Source organism: Antrostomus carolinensis, unplaced genomic scaffold (genome assembly GCF_000700745.2).
Source record: "Antrostomus carolinensis isolate BGI_N321 unplaced genomic scaffold, ASM70074v2 scaffold25032, whole genome shotgun sequence".
Classification (NCBI taxonomy): Eukaryota; Metazoa; Chordata; class Aves; order Caprimulgiformes; family Caprimulgidae; genus Antrostomus; species Antrostomus carolinensis.
The window spans coordinates 1,781-15,462 of NW_010297924.1; the positions used below are offsets into that span (position 1 = coordinate 1,781).

General features: G+C 46.9%; 1 protein-coding gene across 1 annotated transcript in view; it reads right to left on the reverse strand.

The window, feature by feature from the left end:
* Window positions 1-4,603: 4,603 nt before the first annotated feature.
* The window catches only part of IGSF10 (immunoglobulin superfamily member 10), a gene marked incomplete at its 5' end in the record, with an annotated part of 13,211 nt that continues 4,132 nt past the window's right edge, over window positions 4,604-13,682 (reverse strand). Inside the window, 5 exons of the mRNA XM_029083570.1 lie at window positions 4,604-6,512; window positions 6,970-7,870; window positions 8,479-11,004; window positions 11,047-12,867; window positions 13,329-13,682. The exon at window positions 13,329-13,682 is cut by the window's right edge and continues 31 nt beyond it. Of these exons, the coding sequence (XP_028939403.1) occupies window positions 4,604-6,512; window positions 6,970-7,870; window positions 8,479-11,004; window positions 11,047-12,867; window positions 13,329-13,682 (7,511 nt within the window). The remainder of the gene's footprint in view (window positions 6,513-6,969; window positions 7,871-8,478; window positions 11,005-11,046; window positions 12,868-13,328) is intronic.

Here is a 13,682-nt window from a genome sequence, read left to right on the forward strand (position 1 = left end):
TTGGAGCCTTTTATAGCTTAATGGACGAGTTCACCAAGTCACCATCACTGCCAAGTTATAGTGCAGTTACTATCGGGTCAGGATCAGAGCGATGATTGTTTTGCTCCATGGAGGAGCTGGCCCAGTTGGCTGGGCATTGATCCATCTCCTGCTCCCCTGGAGCCAAGAACTGAGTGTGCAGCTGCCACCCTGCAGCAGGTACACAGCGCAGTGACCACCTCTGCTTTCTGCTCGTCCTTTCTCTCTGAAGTGCCATTGCCCTGGGAAGAATATTTTTTGAGAAGCTTCTTCTGACCATTATACTTCAACCACACATAAGTGCTTAAAAATGCTGAAAAGGCTGTTAATTTTTATTTGCTGTTTTGATTTGCCTTGTCTTGGAGCAATGCAGACAGTAAAGCTGCTCAGAGTGACATGTGGGATGACTACTGGCCTCTCCAGAGGTGGACAGACTGAGACTGACTCTGTCCCTTGTGTCTGCCTGGACGCAAGTGACACCTGTAACGCAATGGGAAATGTGTGAGATTTCAGGGAATGAAGAGAATAAATGTTCTGTAACTTCTAAGTGGGCTCCATGTGTCATTCCTGTGCCGTTAAAATCCGGGCAGGACCGGCTGTGGGGACACGCCTGCCCGCCCCCTGTCTGCTGTCCCCTCACCGGCTCTGCCAGCGGCTCCCGGGGCAGCACAGCTGAGTGTGGCTGCGGCGACCTGACGTGCGGCTTGTGCTCATCTCTAATCTGTCCTCTTTCCTTTGCAGTTCCCCAGGCAAGGCTTGCAGCAGACCCAGCAGCAACAGCAGACAGCGGCGCTGGTCAGGCAGCTCCAGAAGCAGCTCTCTAGTAAGTGTGTGTGCACAGAAATCCACCGGTGTGTTTGAGTGTGGAATTACCTTTCTGGAAGTGCTCTGCCTGTTCAAATGCTGCCATAAATACTTGTAAGTAATTTACCTCCCGACAGCTGCTTACCCATCCCGCTAGTGATGGAATACCAAAATTCTGGTGCTAGTGCATCCCACGGTTTCTGTTGGTCTCCAGTGAAGCCCGAGTCACTGAGCAGGTGGCCCAGTCACAATTTACTGTGTGCTTGTGTGTTTTCTGCCCCAAATTTCGATGGTCCTACCGCAGGCAAAGTCCCTGGGGAAGCGAGCGCCTCTTGCGTGCGCTGCAGAGGTACATGAGGGAGCGCACTGGCTGGGGGCTGCGCTGCTGCACGGAGTGCAGGTGTTTCTCTGTATTTCTGTTTCACTTCCCTTTGCTTCTCGCCCAGGTAACCAGCCACAGCCCGGAGTGAACCAGTACGGGCACCCGCCGCACTTCTAGGTCGGAGATGGGAGGGAGACGTCACGTCACGTTTGCACTGAAGAACAGAACATTCAACATTCAATGCACTAGTTATTGCTAGAAAGCAAACTTCAGTTCTCTTCTCTTATTATTTCGATAATTATTTTTTGTGCTGCAGTTGATGTGAATATGTACCAAGGTGGGTTTATTGGGTTTGGGGATTTTTTTGTGTTTAACTGGATTTAAATGTATGGACTTGTGGGCCTGTTTGAAGAATGTTATTGCTGATTTTATGAATTTGGTGCTTTTTAGGTCCTGTTACTTTTAAAGAGGACAAAGAATGCTGGAACTATTTATTTGTTGGAAACACTTTTTTGGGGGTTTTTTGAGGTTTTTTGTTGATCTTTGATTTTTGTTTGTTTTTTTTTTTTTTTAAAAAGAACTGCACTGGACCAAACTACTGAACTGAAAGGCACTTCTGATTTTGGCATAAAAGTTAATTTGTTCATTAAAATGTTCACGTCTTTCTTTGTTGATAGAAGAAGCATCAGTTTAAATTGTGTTTATTTGACTGTAATTTTCATATGCACTTTATAAAGTTCCTTGTTTAAAGTACCAATTTTCTCTTGCTCTCATTGTGGTAAGAAGGTGCTGAAGTGGGTTTATTGCTTGTATTAGAACTTCTTAAAGTTTATATTAAAAACCACAATGTAACATTAATAAACCTACTAGAAGTAGCAGCGTTTCATATTTGGTCTTTTCAATAGCAAGTTCACCAGTGATCAGTTCTGAAGGAGCACACGACGCAGTAACGAGGACTGAGCTTTCCAACAGGTTTTGCTCTGCTCGCGTAGGGAAACCTCCGCGTCCTGGCAGAGCCTCACGGGAGCGAATCTCCGCGTCTCCCTCGACGCCGTCAGTAACAAATCTCCCACCAGCTCTCACGAGTGAGGGTGGAAAAGCCCCCAGAGCCCTTTCTGCGGTTTCAGCGCTGCCGTAGCCGACAGCCCGTTCTGCTGCCATCGCCCCAGGTGAGGGACCCTGGTACCTGTGTCTGCCACCAACGCTGCGCGGTGAGTGTCTCACGTTCCGGGTCTGGGTCTTGGTCGTGGGGTGAGTTTCAGCGGGGTGATGCGTTGTGTATTGTCAGCTGAGTGTAAAACCACAAGTAAACTATAAATCAAAATTACTCCAGACAAATCATTGTTATGCAGACCTCTTCAAATATGTCATAATTTTGCTCATATTAGAGTTGAAAAAACAGACTAAATTTATTACTCTTTTATGTAATTTAGGAGTTAGTCTATGTGTTGGGTTTTGGTTTGGTTTTTTTTTTTAATGTGTTGATTTTGAAAGTGGAACATGCAGGGCATTTAAAATAGACACAGGAATATTTTTCCCTATTTTGTATTAACTCAACTTGCTCCATTTACTGTACAAAGAGTTTATAGATTGTATCAGTCAAGCATTCTGTGGGCAGGGGGGAAGCCTGTGCTGCATAAGCTTCAGAGGACACTGGGAGGCTGTACAGCCAGCTAAAGAAATCGTACCACACAGAAATCGGTAGAAAATTAAATTTTGATTGGCTTTTACAATAGGCAGTTAAGCCCTACTCGTGTAAAAGTAATTTCTGTTCAGTTTTTTTAAGGAGATTTACTGTTCTTCATGGTAGCTAAAGCCATTACAGATACTAACCAGTGAGATCCACGTGATCCAACCATTTTGTGGCTACTGCTCCATCAACACTGCAGGAAGGAACACAGCAAACTGGTTGTGGTCGATGTCAGGAAATGATCAAACCAGCACAAAAACAATCCAACCTGAGGGTAAAGTCTTAAATAAAAATGTTAAAAAATCTCCCCAGGTTGAACATGATGTGGTTGAATGAGGCAGAATCTGCATTTAGCTCTTGGCGCTCGAGTGCTTCCTCACCGCTGGGTCTCATGTACTGCTCAGCTGCTGCCGAGAGGTGTTGGAGCAGACGGTTCAGGTGCTGGGTCGCGTTGGCACCGAGGAGTTTCACTGCTGACCCTTCTCAGTGGTATCGTACGGGCCCGAAAGAGATGTGTTCCCGTTCTTGGGTGTTCTGTTATTTTAACTGACGTGCAGGGCTGGGATTGCTCATGAGGCAGGGGATGGTTACGCTGAACCCTTCCTACATCTGTCAGACTTTGTGTGATGGGTGAAGCGACCACTCTCTTCCCACAGCCCTGGCTTCAGCCTGGCGGTCTCTGGTCCTCCCAGGGATCAGGCAGTGCCAGGCGCTGCCGGACCGGCTGGGGGGGGCGGGACAGCGCGGTTCCCTCCATGACATGCAGACGTCCTGAATTTGCAAATTCAAGGGGACATATTCCTACTCCTTTGTCCTGACTTTAATCTCTCTCTTGGGAAGAAAATAGGAAGCTCTGAGCTTTAGTGACTGCCTTAATCTTTTAGAGGTTTATATGAGCAGTCCAATCCGTGATTTGTTAGTGTAAATTGTGCAGGTAACGATTTCCTGCCGTGGTGAAGGCATTTTTCCCTCAAGTACAGAAGGTTGCTGCTTAGACTTATCTACTGAATTGAGGAATCAGAATTCTAAATGTATATGCAAAGCGATGCAATTGTTTACTAGTGAGAAATTTTTTAAAAATGCTTTTGTGCCAATAGGAAAATGATCCTGAGCTAGAGTGTTTCTACATGTGGTCCGTGCACTTTTTCTAAACAGCACTTACTCTCTCATTTAAAAATGAGAACAAAGTTGTTCTGCTTGTATCATCCCAAAGTTCTGCAAAAAAGGCTGTGCGAAACACAGCTGTATTGTTAGAAATGCTTCACTGCTTGTTTCACCATAGATTTTTTATTAAAAAACCATACTAAATATTCAAACATATTAAGAAGATAATCTGCATCACAATGAAATCTGCTCTTTGGTTCTCAGATACTCTTGCGCGATGTGATCCACGCTCAAGACAGTCATACAAGGTGGCCAATATTAAACTAGTATGAAAAAGTCTGTCCTTCACTGAAGATCTCTAGGTGCATTTCCAGAAAGTAGTTTTATTTGATATTCAGTGTTTGCTGGCGGAGCAGAAGTGCCTGGTGGTTGTTTTTATTTGAGTGTGTTTAATCGCTGAAGGAACCAAGGGTAGATAATTATGCCAGTTCTAATTCTCCCCAAGCCTTTCCCCTCTGTTTTTCATATGATCATTGGGGGCTGAGCGCTGTGAGTGTGTTTAGGCACTGACATGCCTATGGCTGCCTTTGATTAAACTTACTCCAAGAATGAACTCAATCCAGCTGCAGGCTTTGCTAACAATCCTTCACGCTGTATTTCTTACTTCACATGACGTGAACGTATGTTACTGTGAAATCACTGCCAAGATGGTTCTTGGCCGTGCACTTGTACGCGCCGGAGTCTGCGAGTTGGGGATTCTGGATGAGTAATGTCCCGTGGGGATGAAGCAGTTTGCTCCCAGACGCTTGGGCTTGGTGACCTGTGGAGAGTAGTGAGTGGTCAGGTAGCTCCCAGGTAATTTCTGGTTTGGGTATTCCCAGTGCTATGCAGTGGAGCTGAACTGCTGCGCCGGGCACTGCACGCAGGGTCTGCGGGGGCTGGTTGACAATCCGCGGGGGATAGGCGACAACGACGACAGGAACAGTTACAGAGGAGTCTCCAGCATCGTTGTGGGCCTTACACACGTAACTTCCCCCGTCGTGAACGGTGGCTTCTCGTATCACCAGGGTCCCGTTTTCCAGCAGTACGTATTTCCGGTTGATCTGCGGTCGATCCAGCACGTGCCCACCCGGCAGAGTCCACGCTGTCCTTGGTTTGGGGCTCCCCTCAGCCAGGCAGTGAAGCGAGAGGGGCTCCCCACTAACGCCCTTCACCGGCCCCGTTGAGTGAGTGAGAATCTTGGGCTTCTGGCCAATCTCCACGATGATCAGCTTTTCAATGTAGCCAACCTGATTCCTGGCTGCACAGCGATACTTTCCGGCTTTGTCTTTATCAGGATTGTAGATGGTAAGGGTACCGTCACTTCCAGTCAGAAACTGGGAAGTCTTGATGGCGCTGGAAAACCACGTGCCATTAGGCATCATCCAGCTTATGGCCGGTGGAGGGTTTCCATCCACAGAACAATTCAGTGTGGTAGTTCTTCCAGGTTTTGCTATTATTTTTTCATTGAATGGATTTTTAAACGTCGGTCGCCTCAGCATTTCTAATACCTCCAGCTGCACCACCAACATACTCTCTCCCCCGTCGTTACGTGCCACGCAGATAAAATCCGCCGTGTCCGAAGTCCTTAAGTTCCGAATCTCAAGTGTTCCGTTCTTGTGTACAACAATCCTGCTCCCGTAATACGGAGCTGTCAAGAAAATGTTATCAGGCATGATCCACATAATCTGAGGGGCGGGTGTCCCCTCTGCCCTACAGTCAATCTGTTTCTTCGAGTGCCTCACTGCTGTCACTTTCATGATGGTTTTGTTCCTGTATAAACCATTTATGACGGGTGGTTTAGCAACAACGTCCAGTTTATACAATTTTGTATCGTCCCCTCCAGGATTACGGGCAACGCACATGTACTCCCCCGCATCTAACAGCTTGGCTTGGCTGACTGACAGGGAACCATTGACGTGCAGGAGGTGTCTGGCTGTTGACGAGGAGATCATGTCACTGGAAGGCAGCAACCAGAATATTTTTGGCTTGGGTTCTCCAGTGGCTTCACAGTCCAGTAATGCTGTATCTCCAGCTTTCACTTTAACGTACGTCTTGTAATTGTGCTTTATCTGAGGGGCTGCCGTGACGACTGTGATGTGTATCTTCATTTCATCTCTTCCCAGCGTGTTTTGAGCGTAGCAGGTATAATCTCCTCCTTCTGTTGCTCCAACTTTGTTGAGATAGAGAGTTCCATTGTCAAAGAGGACGTATCTGCGAGACCTGTGTCCACTGTCGTCTGCCAGCATCGCGTTATTGATCACCGTCCCGTCTGGCAAACTCCAGGATATTTCTGGGGCGGGTGACCCAGAGGCCTTGCAGTCAACTTTGACATCTTTTCCATAAGGCACCAATTTCTTGAAATACCGTTTCTGGTCAATCTTGGCTGGTTTCATTGTGATGCTGACTTTCATCAGGATCAGATCATCTCCCATTTTGTTTCTTGCGACGCACAAATAGTCACCTGCATCCTTTTCAGTAACCGCCTCAATAACCAGGGATCCATTGGGGTAGACATGGATTCGACTTCCCATTCTGTTGTGGGGGGAGAAAGAGGAAAAGAATTATGGACCAAAGCGCTGAGGGTGAATGTTGAGCACTGCAAGTGACCAACAGCATTAACAGCACGATACAATACAGAGCTTTGGCCAGAGGCACTGTGTCCACATCACCTGCAGACCCAGCAAATCTCTGGTAAATAAACTTTCCTCCTATAAAATGAACAAAATTCAGTCAATGTATGATTAACATCCATGTCCTTAATTCAAACAAGACTTGTATCCATTTTGGCAAGACCTCACCCACTTTTGACAATCAATGAGGTCTGTTATCAGATGTGTAATAACGAGCCATCACCACAGATGTTTCACCACTGTGAACGTTTAAAAGCTAATTTAGTTCACAATGTGTTGTTTCAGTGATGTAACGCTCTTTTCTACAAGCACCAGAGAAGACAGTGTTTGACATTTCAAAGAGGGGGAGAGACTCCTACCTGTGCCACTGGTCAACAACTGCCTTGGAGGGTAACCTCCAGATGATCCTGGGCTTTGGCTCCCCAGTTGCTGTGCAGTTCAGAAGCAGCCTATCCCCAAAATTCAACTGCGTCATTTCTTGAGAGGCCGTAGCTATTTTTGGAAGCGTATCTCTGTGTTCCACCACGAGGCTCACCACTCTCCTTTCCGAGCCAGTGGAGCTTGTGGCTATGCACTCGTAGTTCCCGCTGTCGGAAGGGACGACGTTGCTGAGGTGGAGCGTACCGTTGGGGAACAGGAACAGCTTTGCATTTACAAACTGCAGAGGCTTCACCACCGTGCCATCAAAGAGGACCCAGTGGACAGTGGGCTGAGGATTCCCTTTCACGGTGCAGGGGAGTTTCAGATTTTCCCCCATCGTTCCTTCGACGCGTTGTCTCTTCTCTTCCAGAATAGCAGGAGGTGCTGCAATGACCTGCAGCTTTACAACCAGGGAGTCAGTGCCTGCTGGGTTTCCAGCCGTGCATGTGTAGAGGCCCCTGTCATAAACAGTGACTTCCTCGATAATTAAAGTGCCATCTGGTTCCACATGAACTTTGTTGTTTCCTGGGGAAGAGTCAGAGATGTGTGTTTTATTTGCTAGAACCCACGAGATGGTGGGAGGAGGTCTGCCCTCAGCTCTGCACCTCACTGCCACTGGCTTTCCAGAGTGAGCGGTGAGGAGCTGCCACTTGCCACCGGTGATGCGGGGCGGGTAGGCCACCACTGACAGGGTGACCAGGAGCTGTGCGGTGCCGTGCGGGTTGGTCGCAGTGCACAGGTACTGCCCACGGTCCTCCAGGCCCGCCCGGGCGATGGAGAGCGTGCCATTGGCAAACACCATCCATCTGCTGTCGCCTCGGCTTTCCAGAGCACCGGTCCCTACGGAAGCAAGCACAGCACGTCAGAACCTCTCTCTGCTGTTGCTTTTTACTCAGTCCCTTTCCCTGTCCTGGTCTACTTTGCCCAAATAACCAAGACACTAGTGATAAGAAAGAGAGAAAGACCAGTATTCTGCATATATAGTGACAAAGCTCTGAAGCAAACCCAAAACTTAGTCTTCAGTAGAGACAAAGTTTGGATAAAGCAGATGGGGCTTTGCGTACTCAGAAATATTCTCGCACAGCTTTAACTTGATTTGATGTTAAAGATTATCTACATCTATCTATCCACAGATAGATTTTCCTTTTCACTTGTCTCACCGTTCTGAAACAGCAGGTAACAAAATAAATACTGAAATCTTCTCACAATAAGCACAGAATTCCACTTAAATAGAGATTATATTTTTTTCTTATGTCCCTAAAGAGCAGTTTCACAATCAGAAGTGAGACACTCCAGCAAGTGTCTTTTTCACTGTTTCAAAGTTCATCTTTCACTGATACTTCACAGTACTCTTAAATGAAGCAATACTTGCGTTTGGCACACAGAACATCTGCCAGATCACCAGACTGTGATGGAAGGCAGATTCTGGAGAGGTTTATCAGGCATACCTGACAATATCTTGGTCCACCGTATTGCTGGACGGGGGTTACCAGTAGCTTCACAAGGAATAAAAGCATCTGAATTAGCGAGCACAGTAAAAGCAGCTAATTTCCCTCCAATTATTCTGGGCTTTGCAGAATGATTTCTGCTCAGAGAGTCCGAGGCTGTCGGATTGGTGGTGGTAGTCTCTTGACCTTGTTGTCTCTTTTCAGACCAGCCTTTGACAGAACTGCCCTTGTCCCTTCCCCACAGAGGAGTGTACGGAGTGGCGACTGGTGATGGCTTTGGCACGGTCAGTGTGTTGATGGTTAACGTGTTGCTTCTCTCTGTGACTTGAGCAGGGGGCTTCTGCCAGAATTTGGTTTCCCCCCACGGAAGCGGCGTGGTTCTCGCAGTACGTGCAGGTGGCACAGCTGCTGTTAGGGCTGGCGGTGGGGTGGGATGGTGAGTGCTGGGAGGGGAGATGTCTGTGGATGCAGCAGGAGTTCTGGTACTTGACTCAGTTCTCCCTGGGATTGTGGGCCGTGCAGTGTGGTTTTCCTGGCTAACTCTCTCTTCCATTTTCAGATGTGCTTCTTCACCTGCTGTCATAGCGGCTTTGATCTGCTGAGCAGGTTCTGGCCCCGATGTTGCACAGGCTGTGGTGCTGACAGGCTTTGAACGCGGTGGTGTGGTCTGGGGTGCAGTGGTGGGGCTCTGAGCAATGCGACTGCCGGGTGGTAACGTGGGTGACTGGACGTTCCTCCATGTGACAGGGGACAGTGATGTCTGCGTGGCTGCCACGGGCTTTGGTGACTCTGGTGTGTCAGGGATCCACAGCGCTGGCGTTCCCGTGGCTGACACTGTGCTTACCCTCTCAGAGGGGGGTTTTGCAGAGGTGAGGCTCGTAGGCAGAGCTAATGACTCAGCTGTCGCCAGGCCAGGCGTGGCTGTGTTCACCGGCAGAACTGCCACCGTGCTGCGGCCTGCAGTCATGCTGTGTGCAGTAGATGTTTTAGGGGGCCTCTTCCTCCTCTGACCTCTCTTTCTTCCCACTCTGAATGTTTTACTTTTGGTGGTTTTGGTGTCAGTGCGAGGAGTAATAATGGGTATAACTGTTGGCTTCATACTTGTTACATCTATTTCTTTGGTTGTGCTAGTTGCAGGATGAGAGTACGGCTGTGGTTTTGCAGTAGGAAGATGTTCTCCTGACTCACCAATGCCGTAACGAGCGGGTTTGGTTAAAGACAAGAAACCACTGCTCTGATTCCCACCTGTTGAAATAGGTGTTGAGTACAAAGGAGACATTTTGGACGTAGATAATGCTGCTGTAGTTTTAGGAAGCGTGGTCGATACCTCTGCTGATAGAAGCGTATCTGTCTGTTGTTTTGGTAGCTTCTGAAGAAGGACCTCTTTTTGTGCACCATTTCCAACGAGATGTTCCCAAGTAATCTTTCCTCTTTGGGAATTTTTTTCTGAGGTTCTAGGCTTACTGCTGGGTGAGACTGATTCAAGGGCAGAAGATATCTCAGTGCTCATAGTGTGTGTAGTTTCTCTCACCACATGAGCTGTGTGGATTGCTGTTGTTGGTTGTTTGATGCTAGAAGGTTGGACTCCATCAGTATTTGTCTGAAATGGAGCGCTGGTCTCTAATTTCCACTGGGGAGTATCTTGGGTGCCTTTTGTAATTAAAGGCATGACGCTTGTAGTAGCTTTTTGCCTTGTGCTAGCTTTGTTTTGCTCTTCCCTGAGGAATGCTGTGTTTTGATGAGTACCTGCTGCGTGCTCCAATGGCATATTCATGGTGGAGGGGGAGGACAGAGGTGCTTCTGGGCTAAGTGGGTCAGTGGAGCTGCTTAAATTATTTAAGGTTGGTAAATTTGATACATATTTCATATTCAGTTGAATATCTGCAGGCACAGCTGTACTTCCTCTGGCAGATCCTGGCCTCCCAAAATTGTATCTGTGCTCTTTCATACTTGGAATACGTCCTGGTCTAACAATTCGTCTCCTACCAGAAATTTTCCTTCGTCTTCCATATTGCTGCTGGGCCTGGGGTCTGCGAGTTGTAACATCCTGAATTTGCTGATGAGTAACGATAGTTGAATCCAGTGGTGGCTTAGGAGTTACTTGTTTCTGAGTACTATGAAAATAAATGTGACCAAATTCAGGACTTGGGTCACTGACTGTCCCTACAGGTATCTGATGATCTGTTTGGGTAGAAATCTTATCAATAGACCCAGTCAAAACACGTAGCTTGTCCACTGCACCTTGGGAAGTGACAGGCTTGCTGGTGTCTGTAACATCTGCCATGGGTGTCGTAGATACAGATTTTAAATGCTGGTTGTTACTTTCCCCAGAATATACAGGGAAGGGTGTGGATGTTCTACTCACTCCATGTGACACAGTTGATTGGTTTATACCATTTGCTGATACTTGACTTAGGTCAGGTCTTTCCCGTGAGTTTGTAACTGTAGGGTTTAGATGTGTCTGTTGCCTTCTGCTGTCAGGTGACACCGACTGTGACAAAGGAAAGGGTAGGGGAGTTACTGCCTCTGCCACCAGGAGAGAGGTTTTTCTAGCAGCAGGGCTGGTACTCGTGCTCATCCCAGGCCCTGCAGTTATCACGCTTCCCATTGCTCTCCCCAGAGCGGATACAGCGGCTCTCTCTGTTACTGGTATCATGAATTCTTCTTCTGGAGATATGAGATCACCAGATGCTCCCTCCTCGTCCCCTCGTATTTTTGAGAACTTACGGGCTTGAATGGTGAGTGGTTTTGATGCAACTTCTCCTCGTTTTTCTATCGATGTCGAGTTCCTCTTTGTTTTTTCCAAAAAGGCTGCCCAGCGCTCTGGGTCAACTCTCCTGGCTGAGGAAACAAACTGTCTTCTGTGTCCTCTAAACCGCCTGCTTATTTTGTCCCTGTAGTGCCTGTAAGGCATTTTCCTGTCGCTGGTCCTTTTATGTGTGCTCTGTGCAACCTGACTTCTGGCTGCTGAGGCAGCAGGTTCCCTGTTCTCTGCCAAGGCAGCTACAGGAGCTGCAGGATGGTTCTGTGTTGCAGGAGAGGCCAGCATTGCATTGCCAGAGCCATCACCTTCTTCCCACTCTGCCACAGCTACCTGCTTTTTCTTTAGAGTGGTTTCATTATTTGTAACTAGCACTTGGAAAACCAAAAGATCAACACCATACCGGTTGGCTGCAACACATCTAAAGTAGCCGCCGTCTCGCTCTGTTACCCCTTGTATTCTCAAGGTACCGTTGTCAAAAATCTGCTTGTTCCTTGCAGAATGATGAAGAATCACGTGCTGAGGTAACACCCAGCTAATGGCAGCATCTGGAACAGCGGTGGATGTACAGGGCAGGTAGAGTGTGCTGCCAACAGACACAGAAAGTTGGGCTCCATTTACACTCTCATATTCCATGTGAGGATCGACCACAGTAATTCTGAATGTGAGAGTATCTGCATCGTTGTGATTTGTGCCTATGCAGTGATAAAGCCCAGTGTCAAAAGTGTCAGCTGTCCGTAACGTGAATGTTCCAGTTTTAACTACTACGATTCTTCCATCCTCACTGATATAAGGAGCTCGAACTTTGCTGCCATCAGCCAATATCCACTCTATTGTGGGAGCTGGTTCTCCAATTGCTTGGCACTCCAGTTCTACGGTCCCCCCAACTAGGACAGCGTGCTCCGTTTGTGTTTTGTTGTCCCTGGAGATGATGGTCCAGTTATTTCTCTCCTGCTTTTTGTCAGCACTGGGCAAAATAATCCGAGCATCCGTAAAGTACTGGATGTGCAAAGTGTTTAGGGTGGTCGCTGTCCTGTCCAGCTGTAATGCCACTTGGCTTTGCAGTAGCCAAGATGGTTCAGCTCTCAGTTCAGCCTCTATGTTGGTAAAAAGCTCATCTTTTTCAGAGTAGATTTGTTTGTATTTGTGAAAAGGCAGGTCAGTTGCTGGGCTGCTCCTTTCCAGTTTTAAGGGGGAATTGCTGTACAGTGCCAGGATGCTCCACAGCTGCTGAATATGTTCATAATCAACAGCACACACAAGACGTGCTGAGAGTGATGTTCTGAGCACTGTACTGTCGCCCTCTTTGTCAAAGGAGGTGGGAGACGTTTCTTTAGGGTTTTGGATGTTGCAAACCAAGTTGCCTTGACTTCCTGCTTGGTCAGTCATGTTCAAAACCATGGATCCTATAGGAGCTATGAAGTCCTTGGGGGATACGGAGCTGAAATCCCCATCATCTGGCACTGTGAGGTTTTTAAATTTCAGGGAGTCGTGTATGGCTGGCTTAGTGCAGGTTAAAGATGCAGAAGGAATATCCACTAAGCTTTTCCCTTTATGATTTTTGGGACTAGCACAAACTGGGCATTGCTGAGCACCAGAACTTCTGTCTTTTTTGCACTTTACAACATCTGAAGGGAAGGAAAATGCAGTAAGTTTTTGTGATACATTTTTTAGTATTAATAAAGACAAATAGCTACCAGCAAGTTGTTCTCTTGAGTAAATTATTAACAAAGTTTATCTTGAATTAACCCATAAAAACTTAAGTAAGGTAAGAAAACCTGTGAATTTTCCCTGCTGAAACTGCTGAAGGACCATTGCTATTGCAGCACAGTGTGGTGTCCTTCTGCCCCAGAGGTTTTACACCATGGAAGGCGGACTCTGCTGTGGTACATGGAATGGATTAAGACCACATTTAACCTGGGAACTGAATGGTATTAATCTGTTTATCCTGATTACATGCACCTATAAAAATCCTGTCTTACAGTCTTTTCTGGGATAATAAGTAAATAAAGAAAGGACAATTATCTTTATCAGAAAGAATAAGATGCTGTAACATGATTAAAAAACATAAACAAAGCCTTCAGCTCACCTGGTCTCTGTTGTGCCCATTCTGCAAACCACTGTAGATTGCAATCACAGGACCACGGGTTTCCATGGAGGTAAATGCTCTCTAGCTCAGACATGTAGGAAAACATTTCTTGTGGTAGTGAAGTCATCGCATTGTCAGACAAATATATGTGCTTCATGAAGGATATTTTAAATATTTGGCTATAGCGCAAGGTGACAAAAGTATCTGGATGAAGCTGCTTGAGTAAATTTCCTTCCAAGTGGACCAGCCTCAGTGATGTGAGTCCATAGAAAACGTTGGGATTTACAAATTCAATTTTATTGTGGTCCATATGTAACCGTACCAAGCTCTTTAGACCATAAAACACATCCTGCT